The sequence below is a fragment of the Poecile atricapillus genome, chromosome Z (genome assembly GCF_030490865.1).
Source record: "Poecile atricapillus isolate bPoeAtr1 chromosome Z, bPoeAtr1.hap1, whole genome shotgun sequence".
Taxonomy (NCBI): domain Eukaryota; kingdom Metazoa; phylum Chordata; class Aves; order Passeriformes; family Paridae; genus Poecile; species Poecile atricapillus.
In genome coordinates, this window is record NC_081289.1 from 56,133,618 (window position 1) to 56,146,516 (window position 12,899).

General features: G+C 40.6%; 1 protein-coding gene across 3 annotated transcripts in view; it reads left to right on the plus strand.

Annotated features, from left to right (window-relative positions):
- LOC131572816 (plexin-B2-like) overlaps positions 1-12,899 on the plus strand; it is a 255,163-nt gene that overhangs the window by 122,898 nt on the left and 119,366 nt on the right. For 2 of the 3 annotated variants that reach the window (XM_058826193.1, XM_058826194.1), the window contains exon 4: positions 10,765-10,831. The exons of the other annotated variant lie outside the window; for it this stretch is intronic. In XM_058826193.1, the coding sequence (XP_058682176.1) occupies positions 10,830-10,831 (2 nt within the window). In that variant the 5' untranslated portion in view covers positions 10,765-10,829. The remainder of the gene's footprint in view (positions 1-10,764; positions 10,832-12,899) is intronic. 3 annotated transcript variants of the gene reach the window in all.

Genomic DNA, 12,899 nt, shown 5'->3' on the forward strand with positions numbered 1-12,899 from the left:
TGGTGTGAGGTAGTGCTGCTTCTTAAAAAGTCTTCCTGTTCTGGGGAATATTTAAGCCATAGTCTTGTCCATTAAGTACTTTAACGGTGCAAAGCTGGAGCAAACCTTTATGGCCGAAGGAAGCAGATGTGTGGGCTCTTTTGTCTGTGGTGATGACACTGTGCCTGGGATTGGGCTGACTGTGAAACCAAGTGTAATTCATCCCCACACTACCATCTGTTCGAAAGGTATGAGAAGTATGTGCTAACGGGTTGTTGGCAGTGCATAGTGGTTGCAGGCATGGAATTAGGAGGAGTGTAAAAGTTTTGACCCAGTAAGGAGAGGTGATGCAAGGAGAGCAGGTCATTCACAGAATGGAAAATCGTTCATTTCCATTACCCAAAGAGGCAGGTGAAGATGAGTCTCATGGAATTTTTTTCCATGTACAAGGCAGTCCCAGGCAAGGTAAGGCAGGCTTTGCCTCACAGCTGGCTAAACTTTGTTTGGAGAAATTTGCATCGTTTATCATGAAGGAAGCCACATATTTCTCATTCGTGAGCAGGAGTTTAGATTCTGAAATCAGTGCACACACAGATAATGCAGAAATGGGACAGCTTGTTTTGTCTAGATTTTTGAGTCTGCCTATGTCAGGAGGTAGGAAGTTCAAGTCTAATGTTGCTGGCTCTGTTTTCAGTGGATGGGACATAAAGGAGGCTATGGGGAAAAGCACAAAAAAAGGGCAGCAAGAGTAATGTAATGAGGAAGGAGAAGGTATGTTGTGTATTGAGGGAAGCAGGTGAGCCTCCTGCTTGGAGCAAAAATGTTGCAAAGTCAGTGCTTGCACAGTGTGAAAAGATCCCCGTTGTTGCCTCACACAGAAGAGCTGTTAACAGAGCATGGGGGAAGCTCTTTGATCAAACACCTACTTCATGTCTTAGTGCCCTGCTGTAATTCAACATTTGAACGGCAATGAATGTTCTCCCACTGAGATAGTTTTTTAATCTCTGACATTTCTCTGGAGATTTTGAAAATATAAACAAACATGTACAAATCCAACTTTTTTTTAGATGGTGGAAGGGTTTATCTGGAGATAAATGGTTAAGCAGGATAAAAGCGGAGTAGTGTCAGACCACTGGCATAATGGCAACTACTTGCTGATTCCTACCCCAATAATCAAGTTATGGAATGTTGTAAATTAACACATGCTAAGATTTTAGTTTTGCAGCAATTAATGATTTATGCTGTTCTTCTGTTGACATCATCTCATGTCACTGGAGCATATTTTAGCAAGAGGTATGTAGTTCTGGTAATCCCCAGGAAATCTGCACACTGTTTACCAAAACTCACTTTTTTTTAAGGAGTTGTGCTTTGCCAAGAAACCTGGAGCATGTCATACTAGAAAAATGCTTCTTTTGGTGCCTGAGAGGAAACAGTATGTGTGTGGGTATAAAATCTCATGCCTTCATGGTAAAAATGTGGAGGTAATTGGCCGAACCATGGTGTTTTGCTTCCAGAAATGGGAAGTCACTTTCATGAATCTTGCAGGTCTGAGGGCAGAGGTTTCAGAGGATAACTTCTTACAGCTGATGACAGATCCTCCTGCTTACCTACAGCAAACAAGCTGAGGAGGCAGCTCTGCTTTTTTTTTCCTTTGTTGTTTCATCCAGATGGTCAAAACTGTATTTTAGTTTGTTCTGGATCTGATATTGCAGGAGTATTTTTGGTCCTTTTCACTTAAACAGTTTGCTGAAACAGTTTAGTGGCTATAAATGTGTAATGATTGCTGCTGTTACCTTTGTGATCCACTTGCATTAATGACTTTCCTTTTGTGCTACTTGCCATATGAGGTGAAACAAATGAAAAGCTGTATTAATTATTTATCAACTGAAGAATCTTTTACTACTACTATGTTTTAGGTTTGTAGATACTTTTGTATAAACTAATTGATTTTAGTAATAGTATTCCAAGTGATATTAATTAATAATTTAAATACAATTGTTTTGGAAAGTTTTTTAGCCTTGTTCTGAGCAGCTGGCACCGGAAAACAGAATTTGGCAGTGATTTAACTTCAAAAATATGGAGCTAGTTTTCTGAAGCTGTTATCAAATGAAATTAGTAACTCAAAGGTGTGGGAATTGTTTTGCATGAGAGGTTAATCAAGTCCAAATCCAATTGTGTTCTAACCTAAGATTAAACATGAAAAAAGTGTGTGGTAGGGACAGGGAGTTTCCTAAGGCATTTGTACCTCACTGACTGAGGAGGGGAGAGAAGGAGGAGGGAGGTTAGTGCCAGAGCAATCATATCTTTTATCTCAAGAACTATTTTCAGCAAAGTATGCTGATCTTATTTTCTATCCTCCCACGCTTTGGATAAGAGTTTCGGGAAGACTTTACTTTTCCTTTGGATATGGATCTAATACAGATTTCAATACCAGGGGACTACCAACCTTTTGGGTAGACTAGTAGTTTGACTCGCTGTAGACATTGAAGTATGTCAGTTCAAATAGGAAGCTGATTTATTGTGAATTGTGAGAAAAATCTTTACTTCCTATACTGGTGCTGCAGACTTCAGCCACTCCATGTGGAGGGAAATTAGCTTGTCAAATACAGTTTGCCCATGGATGAAGGGGTTTTTAACACTGTAGCAGTACAAACAAGTGGATGTGGGGTGGCAGAGCTTTATAACCCAGGGAGCAGGGCGTGGGATGGACTCTGGGCGAGAGCAAACACTTCCAGATGGACACAGCACTGCCCTGCACGGCCCTGCACTGGTGTGCGCTGCCCACTGACAGCATAGGCAGCTGCCAGCCCTGGCTGCAGGAGGCTCCTGGCTCCCTGTCCATCCATTGCCTGCTGCACTTGCTCTGTTAGAGCCCTCCCAGCGAGCAGGGAGTCAGCAGCAGCACTGTGCGCTGTGCCAAGGATGAGGCTGAGGTGTCCCGGCATCGCTGCCACCCTGTACCACGGCACCTGTCCCCAGGTAGGGCACAGGGCACCTCCCAGCCCTCTGTGGAGCCAGCTCCAGGGGTTCTAAGTACATCTGCGGTTTGGATGGCTCTGCTTGGCCATTAAAACCCATTTCACAAGTGGTATTGAAGTGAGCAAAGAATATTTGTGGCAGCTGTGGATTTCCTCCAGGCCTACAGGAAGAGTAAATTAGTTACTGAAAACTTGACAGTTTGTCCTGAGTGCTTAACTCCATCCTCTCTGGAAGCTTGATTTTCAGAAGCGAGTGACTTTAAAAGGAAATAGTATACCCAATGTTTTTTTATTCCTCCACGCCCTTTTTATGGTAGGTCTGTAATTGCAAAACCAGCCAGAAGTGATTTGTTTGAAGAGGAAGTGTGGGAACTTCCTTTATAAATATTGCCTTTCCCTTCGTGTGCATCCAAATGTGGTTTGCTCTGCTGGTGGAAATAAAAAGTGCTTGAACTGAACAAGCACTTATTCCTGTAGCTGATGCCCCATGTAAGCAGGAAAGACAAAAGTTTAACGGGGAAAAAAAACCCAAAAACAAACAACACCCCCCACACACACACATTTTAAAAAAGAAACAAACAAAAAAACCAACAAAACAAATTAACAAGAAATAACAAACAACAACAAAAAACAACATACAAAAAACCAAACAAGGAAATTAATAAAGCTGGTTGCTAGTAAGGGAAAACCTGAAGTTGGTTGAACACAGAGACCAGCTGGGGTTTTGCCCAGCCGTTCCCTGTCAGTGCTTTCAGATGTCCTCTGCTCCGGAGCACAGGGCAAGTTAAGGTCCTGTGGAGGGGGAAATCGGTGTTTGCAGAGCCGGTGATTACAGACCCTGCCGTGACTTGCTCCGCAAGATAGGACAGTGTCTGCCCGAGCCAGCTCCTATCGCTGTTCGGACTGGTTTCCTTTTTAAAAAAGTGCCAGCATATGTATCTTTCCTAGTGAACTAGAAACAGTAGCCTGTACCCTTCCCCAGCCTAGAAATACCAGGGAAATATTTGCAGAAGAGGGGTTCAGCCACCAGAAGAGCAGCTACACCCAGGGGAATGTCCGCACCCAGCAGCAGCAGGTAGATTAGGCTCACAAGGAAGAGACCAAGTTTTAACCTGCTCTGCTAGATTGTTGTGCTTTTTTGGGTTGGGATGGAGGGGTGTTTGGGGGTTTTTTGATTGTTTTTCTCTTAAGTGAGCAGTGTCAGGGTGTATGGGCTCTTTGGGGGTGCAGGCTGTCCTGGCTTGCTAAGACAAATCAGATGAGGGGAATTGAGGCAGGGGTCTGATTCCCAGCTCTGGAGAATTACAGATTAGGAGGACAGGTCACAGAGAAAGCAAGGGAGAGTATGGAGGGAATCAGGCTGATTCTCTGAGAGGCACTGAAGATGAGAAGAGCCCTTCTGTCTGATTTGAAGGAGGAAAGTGTTCTTATATTGCTTGTAATTAGGCTGAGATTCACCTTGCTCATCGGATTTGATGGACAAATGAGACATTCCTGGTGTTTTAACATTGGATTGCTGTGATGCTTTCTGATCTGTTCAGCAAGAGGCACAGCCAGGCCACTGTCGTATTAATGAGAAGGTTGTGATTTTTATGCATTTCTCAGTGGAGATGATGAAATTTCACTCAAGCTTCCAACCAGGCTCTGTAGTGGTTCCTTTTTCCACTTTTAGAAACAAACAAAAGAATGAAATTTGCAGTGCAATGGGGTATCATAGGAAAAATCAGTCACTATCAAAGAAGACACTGGAAACTTCACTGATCCATCCAGGTGGTCTTAGGTGAGGCTTGCCTGGCTCACCATGCCAGTAGTCCTTACATCCTTTCATACCCCACTTCAGAGGAATGGACATCTCAGTTCAGGATGAACTGAAAGGAGTGAACTTTGGGTGATTTTTACTTTTTAAATAAAATGAAAAATAAAATTCTCATCTCTCCACTTCTTCCTGTACTTTCTTCTCTGTTCAATGTCATACAAATGCATTTAAAGCCATACAGTGCTCAGGATAAGCTTTTCATTCTTTTATGCCTTTCCTCTTGTTTTCCACACCATTATTTCTGCTCTCTCCTTATGTCTCTTATTCTCTGTTACCCGTGCCTCATTCCCCATTTAACATTCTTTGCTCCTTTTTACCTTCCTACAATTCACACTTTTTCCTCTCCTTTTTCACACTCACACTGTCGTTCCTGCTTCTTTTTCCAATAAGGCAGGCTGCATTCTGTAATTCAAGAAGCAAACCTTCAAATTCTTGTGTGAGTACTGAGTACATGATGAAGGAGACTGCAGGACTGGGCCCTACCTTGGCAGATATATGTAGGATTAGTATTGGCAGTGAAGCCAATTTTAAAGTAATCTTATTTACTTTGGTGGTTTGTATCACTTTGGTTGACTATAAAAATATATATTTTTAAGGTGAGGTGAGCACCAATGACATTGCATAAAGAATTTCAAGAACTTAGTATAAAAGATTTTATAGAGGTAATATATTACTCCCTGTTCAGAAAAATGAAGTGGCACTTTAAAATCGGTTTTACTAGCACCCTGTGTTTAAAAGAAAACACTTCTTTTTCTTTTTGTTTAACTTCCTGTGCAAGTCTGGGCATGTCTGAGGCTACCAGGATCCAATTTCTTGTAGTATCCTATTTCAAATCCAGGCAGGAGCAGACTGATTGAAAATCAGTGCTGTCAGAAGTAAAACTGCCTGTGGAATGCCTTCAGTGACATGAAGATGAAAGGGAGAATGTAATGCAACAGATACTGATTTTCTTTTTTTTTGAGGTGTAAGGCTCTGGAGCAGTGTTCTTGGATGTTGCACCATTTACCCTGATTGAACAGTAATGGTTGTAGAACAATTTCGGTGAATTTTTGTGTTCTTCAGTTAGTAGTTTGCAATTGTGTTGTGAAGAAGGTATGGTTGGTGTTGCTGCAGTTGTTTTGAACCAAAGCAGCAGCTGTAGAATATTTCATGGCAAGCACAGAGCTACCTGCAAGTCTACATAGCACCAGAATAACACAGGATTCCTAATAATTCTTGTCAGTGAAATGCTTACTGATATTTTGAAATTATTGGGCTACTTCAGTGCTTTGAAAACTGCTGGTGAATGTGAACTAGTCTAACTGGTCTGTGCTTATATTGGTTTTTAGGGTCAGCAAAAACACAGAGTGCAGTTGGCTTCATTTTCACATGTTTCTTTGCCTCTTCTCTTCCCTGTCCCACAGAGGCCAAAGGATCAAAGAAAAAGAGGACTGTATGAGAACTGAGAACAGAGGGAAACAGTAATGCTGTTTTAGGACTTCGAAGGACTAGGAAAATGAAGGGAAAATTGAACTTGTAATCTTTGGCTAGTTTTGAATTCTGGGTGTCATGGTTTAGAAATGGAACAGTGCTCCCCAGATAAGATACCCCCAAGACTCTTCACAAACCAACCACTCACTTCCTCATGCTTTCTTTCCCCTTCTTGCTCCAGGGGAGGAGTTGAGACTTGGAGACATAAAAAGGGGAAAATTACGGGTTGAGATAAGAAACAATTTACTGGAAACAGCAATGAGATACAAAAACAAACAGAGCAACTATATTAATAGCAGACATATACAAAAAGAGGGTGATTTACATGGAAATAAATGCTCACCAACCAACCTGAGGCGGTACAACCCTGAGAAAATGAACAATGGCCAATCTGACAATCTTTTATGTGACCCAAAGCCACACTTTTCTCCCTAGAATAAGAGTCCCTCATTTCCAACTCCCATCCCCTTGCCCCTGCTCACTCCAGTGATTATGTGGATGGTATCCTAGAAATACCCACACAGCTCCAATATCTGTCCCTTCATAACTAAAATTAGGTAAAATCACTGCAATAAAATTAACTGTGTCCTGGATTAAACCAGGACACTGGGCAATTTAAAAATTTGGCTGTGCCAGGACTATGTCGAATTCCTGGAAATCTAAGAGAAAACATTGTTCTGCTGTGTAATGCTGGTCTGTCGCCTGTGCCCTGTGCTAGGTGATGCTCAAGATGTGGGGAACATCTTGCATTGCTGGGAGACCACCAGGTTGCACAAATAGGCTCCTTGCATGGAAGTGGTGTGTCATGATGACTGGCCTTGGCTCCATTTGCTCTCAAGAGAAAGGGAGAGATTTCAGAAAAAAAAGTTGGTGTCCTCACATTCTGAAAAAGTGCTGTCTCGAGCCAGCCAAGAGAATAGCAGTAAGCCAAGCAGAGGAGAAAGAAAGTCAATAATAAAATTCAGGAGCTCATGTGCTAGAAGTGACATCTGGTGTCTGTGGTCAAGGAGGTGGAGAGGGCAGACTAGACATGACCAAGGGTCATGTAAGCTAGAGAATTGAAGGTGAGGGAAGATAATGCATTGGCAAGATATTGGTGATACTGAGTTAATTAGAGATGTAAATACACTGCAATGTTTAGAGTATTAGGTTGATATCTGATACCACCCTAAAGTTTTTAATATTAAATTCTATATCCTGTTTCCATATGGGCATGGTCTCAGTGCTGTAATGTCACATTACCAACACTGAAATGTGAAAATCCATTCTCAAAATTAAGCTCAAAAAGCAGTATGTAGTTTTATCCTATGTGCTCCATCCTATCAAGGGCACTGTGCTTGTTAGCTCAACAGCCGGATAAAAGCTCCATGGGCGTGTAAAAGTCTATATGAAAAGTATCTGCTCCATATGTTACATATAGCTGAAGGCTCAGGGGAATAAGGTTTGTGTCTGGGAACCGGATAACACAACTTTCGATCCCTGACCCAGGGCTTGCCCTTTTTAACAAACAAACAAAATCCTTCCTCAAAGAAAAGTGGTTTATGATCTGTTTTTAGCTCTAGAAGCAAACATTAAAAAAAAAAAAAAACAACCAAAAGAACAAAGAACTCAATATGTTCTTACTTGTACTTACAGCAGCATCAGCTTTAGGCACTGCAGAACAAGTGTCACACTTTGTTCCTTGCTGCTTTCAAAAGCCATTATCTCCCTGGCAGTTGCAGTGCCAGAGCAGCATGTTACCTGCTTGCAAAATTTTGTGCTTGGACACAACCAATCAGCCTGAATTTACCATCTGTTTGAAATGATGGTATCTGAGATCTTGACCCTGGATACAGAGTTGCAGCTGCCTCACGAGGGAGAGGGCACTTGCAGGATGGAGAGGTTGGTCACCATTGTCCTGTTTCTGCTGGGTCATTGACCATACGAGGTGGTCTTCATCCTTTCCCCTTAAAGATGTATGTTGATTTGAAAGGCAGAAATTGTCTCATGTGAAAGGTGGGAGCAATTAAGGTAGTTCAGATTGAGACAGGGTAAGAGCTAAAAGTAGTCTAATCTCTTGCTAGCCTCTAACTCTGTGGGTTATGGAGGTGAGAGGGAGTCCTCTCCAAAAACCAGTTCAGGGAAGATTGGTTCTTAATCCATGGCAGGACTTTTTCTGTCAAGCCAGTGGAGAAAAGAAACAGGAGGATTAGCCTTGTTAGACTGAAGTTTATGTGACCATCCCCCTACCCGCTTGCTCTGTTGTGCTCATGGCTTCTGTCCTCTTTAAAGAAAAATTTCTCTGTTCTGTCCAAGTACTTTTTGCTTCAGGTCAGTCTGTAACTGCCTCCGGCTGTTAGAAGACCTGTGCTAGTAAGATGAAGTTCCTTTAGTTCAAACAGTCCATTCTGACTGGCCAGCTGGCCAAATCCATACCATGGAGACCAGATCCAGTGTAAGATACTGAAAAAGAGCTGTTGTACTATGAGCAGGAGGTAGAGAAGGAAGAAACAAAACCAAACAAACCAAAAAAGCCTTGTGGCAGATGGTACCACCTGTGTCCATCCAAAGCAGTGTGCCATTTGAATGGAGAAACCTGGAAAATCTGATGACTCAGTCTGAATACACAGGGAGACAGTAAGCGAGCTTTCTGGCTTGTGTCCCAAGCCTCTTACAAAAAAGGCTTCCAATTTTGTAACACAGAAAATTGAATACAATTTGGTAGCATGATTCTCTGGCACAGCTGAACTACAGACTGAAATGCCTGGTGTATCCATGTGAGAACTGCCACATAAGTAGTTAGATGACTCTGTGCCAGGTCCTGGGTTATGGCTGAACCAGTTTTCTCAATAAATACATTTCTGATATTTTTAGCAAAGGAAATACCTTTATTAATGCCTTTATTATTGGGGGTGTAGTTGGCTGGACATAACAGTTAAGGGTGACAGTATTTGATTACTTTTTCAGGCTCAGCCAAATACTAATTTCCATGCACTTCAGTTCTGGCATCTGCAAAGCTGGGAGGTGAACCAACTGTGCAAGACGTGCCTAAATTACTGTTCGGCAATGCTTGCAAAAATGCACTTAAGGAAAGAGTAAACATGGATATATAAAGCAAACTTCTCAGCAGGATCAAGTCTTGTTTTCTTGCTGACTGCCTCCACCTCCTTCCTTCTTGGCTGTTGACAGGATGATAATGGTTCACATTCCTTTGTACTTCCTTTTACTTCTGAAGTTTCTTTTTCTTTACATGTTTAAATTGCTCCAGATCTGTTTTTCCTGTTGTTGGTAAGACATAGAAAGAAATCTGCCCTTTACCTTGGTCCTACAGATTAATTTTTTTGTCTGTTTGTCACTTGGCTTGGCTGCTTTACTACACTTCCCTCCTATGACTTTCCTCAGTCCAATGCTAACACTCTCCAGTTAGGCTGTATCATGCAGCTGTGGCCTAAATGTCTCACCCAGCTCTTCTCCCATATGCCTCATCTCACAGTTCTGCTGAGCATCCGTGTTCATCCTGTACCCAGTGAGGATTGTTCCCTCGTACAGCTTTTCCCTGCAAAGACCCAGATATAGGGTATGAACACAGGCAATTAAATACCATGGAACATTAGCAAAATAAGTTTGGTTTAGGACTGGGCAGCCTCAAGAAACATGAAGGGAAAATAAAAGTCATGCTGATGTTTGTATCTTACTTGCCTGAAAGCCAGTGTTATGTGAGTTTCAAAGTCATGTTCAGTTGAGATGAGATGGCTTTGGAAAGAAGGTGGTGGACTTTGCCAGGTGTTCAGGGTCTCTTACCTGGGAACTGCCATGTGGTGGCCTTTTAGTACATGTGTTGGCTTGTGCTGCAAACTGTTTGATTGTGCATTGCGTGCTTTGCTAAAAGCAACGGAGAAGTAACTGTGTAAGGAACAGGTCAAGGCATACAGCACTCACTATGTCTATTGCCTGGGATATTTTTTTTGAAGACAGTTGTCATCTTCTCATTTACAATCTACATGAACAATCTACATGAACCCCTTTTATCGCTTTTCAGCATATATAATGATGTTAAAAATATCTGATGGTATTTTACCCTTCCCTAAAGGGACAGACGTTGCTTCTCTTCCATTCTTAAATGTTTGGTCAGGGGAGGAGCCAAGTACTGCCAGTGGTCAGAGCATGTTCAAGCCCTGGCTAGAGGAGTACCAAGTCATACAGTAACCCATCTGTAATGCTTTCTTTTGGGTCATACATCAGTTTAGCTCTCAGTTCTTCAGTAATTAGTTGTACATCTGTGAGCAACTGCCCATCTGATTTATTATCTGAGCAGCTATTGAAATACAGAACATTGCCCCATTTAGCTTCAGGATGGAAAGTTATAGTGTGATAAAGTTGTGTTTAAAATGTAATAAAACTGACTATATATAAACAAATTACAAGTTTTTATTACACCATAGATGATCTTAAATCAATATGTTAAACTTCATAAATGTAATGTGATTGAACATAGCTTAATGTGTATGAATATATTTTTAATTGTTGCCTTCTTTTATTTAGTAAGAAGATTAAACTGTCCTGGAAAATAACTTGATTATAGGGAAGAAGACTTAGTGGAAAAGTGAATGTAAGTATTTCACAACTTGTATCAATTATTTATGTTTGCAAACCATTGACATTGGTGATATTATAAATCATGCTACATTGGCAGCTGCTTCTATTATGGCAAGAATGCAGGCTCTGATCACTCTGTGTGTGTGTGTGGTATAGAATATCTGTTATGTGGGTCTATAGGCTAATAAATACCTAAATGCTTTTAATGGGGCCAGTGCTGTTAGTCACTTGCATGCTTAAGAATTATTTGCAGGAAAAATTACAATATGTAGTTGTCACTAAGTGCCCTTAAAAAATTTAAAAAGCACTACTCCCATATAAATACCCACAGGGATTCTTAAATTCAGTAATGCAGATATATTTTCCATTTCCAGCAGAATTTAGTCTAACTTGGATTAATGCAGCCTGTATATAGTATTATTTTGTATACCTGCCCCAAAGATGTAAGATTATAGTAGAAAAAGATTGCACTGTGGATTGGCAGTTCAATTTAGAGTGAAATACAGCAGCTGCAAGTTTCAAGCTAAGTGCATCATTGCTCACTTGAGGTCACTTTTTCAAATCTGGAGTCAATAGTTCTATAACAATAAGAGCTTTGGTTCATTCTCTAGAACCTCTTGAAACTGTTACTTTACTGGTGAATATGCCATTATTTTTCTTAAAGTAATTGCCTTGGCTGTATTTCATAATAATGTGAAGCCCCTAACTGTGTGCTTGCACATGTGTATTTGTGTGTGTATAGATATATATTTATTATGAAGCAAAGCTGTGTCTCTGCAAGTCATTCCCCAGGAGACTTTGAGTGGCTCTGATGTGCAGGGCAGTGATAGTCATGAACTTCTAACTACCACAGATTCATTCCAGTGTTTTTTCATATTGCATTTTTCCCACGATCTCACCTTCCTTTTCCCAGAGCCTGAATGATGAGCTTGGAAGCAGTCAGCTAAGCCTTTCCAAATGCTGAATAAAGTATAGAATTAATGACTTAGATGTTAAAGAGGACAGTGATTATGTCTTAAATGTCTAACAAGCTGGGACAGTTGTATTTCCAGCCTTTCAGGTTTTATAAACTTGTCTTCAATAATTACTGGCTGACCAGTAGTACTGAAAACTGCAGGAGCTGCATATAACATTGGAAAGTGCTGTCTGGTTTATATAGAGTTGTCTACTGATATAGGATTGCTTGAAATGAAGATCCTCAGATTTGACAACACTGTACCTAAGTTAAAGATTTACAGATTAGGCTGTGCATTGATTCTTTCCATTTCAGTTTGAAATGTAGGCTTATAAAGCATAAAATCAAGTCCTTTAAAACCTTACGATGTGTACTGAGTGAAACAGTGCAGTTTAAGTAATTTACTGGGACCAGTTGCTTCAGTTGCTTCAACATCCTAAAACTACATTTCAAATGACCCTGTTCAGGCCAGTGACATTTCTTGAACTATCCTGTGTGTGTGACAAGTTTGAACATAACAAACTTCACATTTGTAAAAGTTTTTTGTCAGTCTCTTTTACATTTTTCTCACCTCTCAATCTTCAACTGTTATTTCTGGGAAACTTGGGAAGGGCTATCTTTAGTTCCTATCTTTTGTGAAATAAGCAGAATATTTTTGGTTTCTTCTTTGTAGTTTTTAAGGGCCTGTTTAGCAGGAGAGCACCATTTGAGTGTCAGTTGAACTATAAAAGATATCTGCCCAGTTAAATTGTCATTTCATGTATATGGGGCAACAACTAAAAGACATGAAGTAGAGCTATATTTCAGGAAGCTGAGGAGAATAATTTTGACAATGTGATTATTAGCTGATCCTGAAACTGGCAGAGGAATAAACATATCCTTCTGCAGAGATGGATGCTAGCATTTTGTCTTTCATGTAAAAATAGATAATATCTCTAGTATATGTTATTTTTCTGATATTTTGATTTTGTGCAAATGCAGTCTGTGCTCCTAAATGTAAACTTTTTTTTTTTTATCTGGCTCTTACAGATATCTGACATTAAAATCAGAGATTTATTCTTCTAAACATCAGTCATTTTCAAAAATTAATTTGTCTCACATTGGCTGGGATTTTTGCAGTAATAGC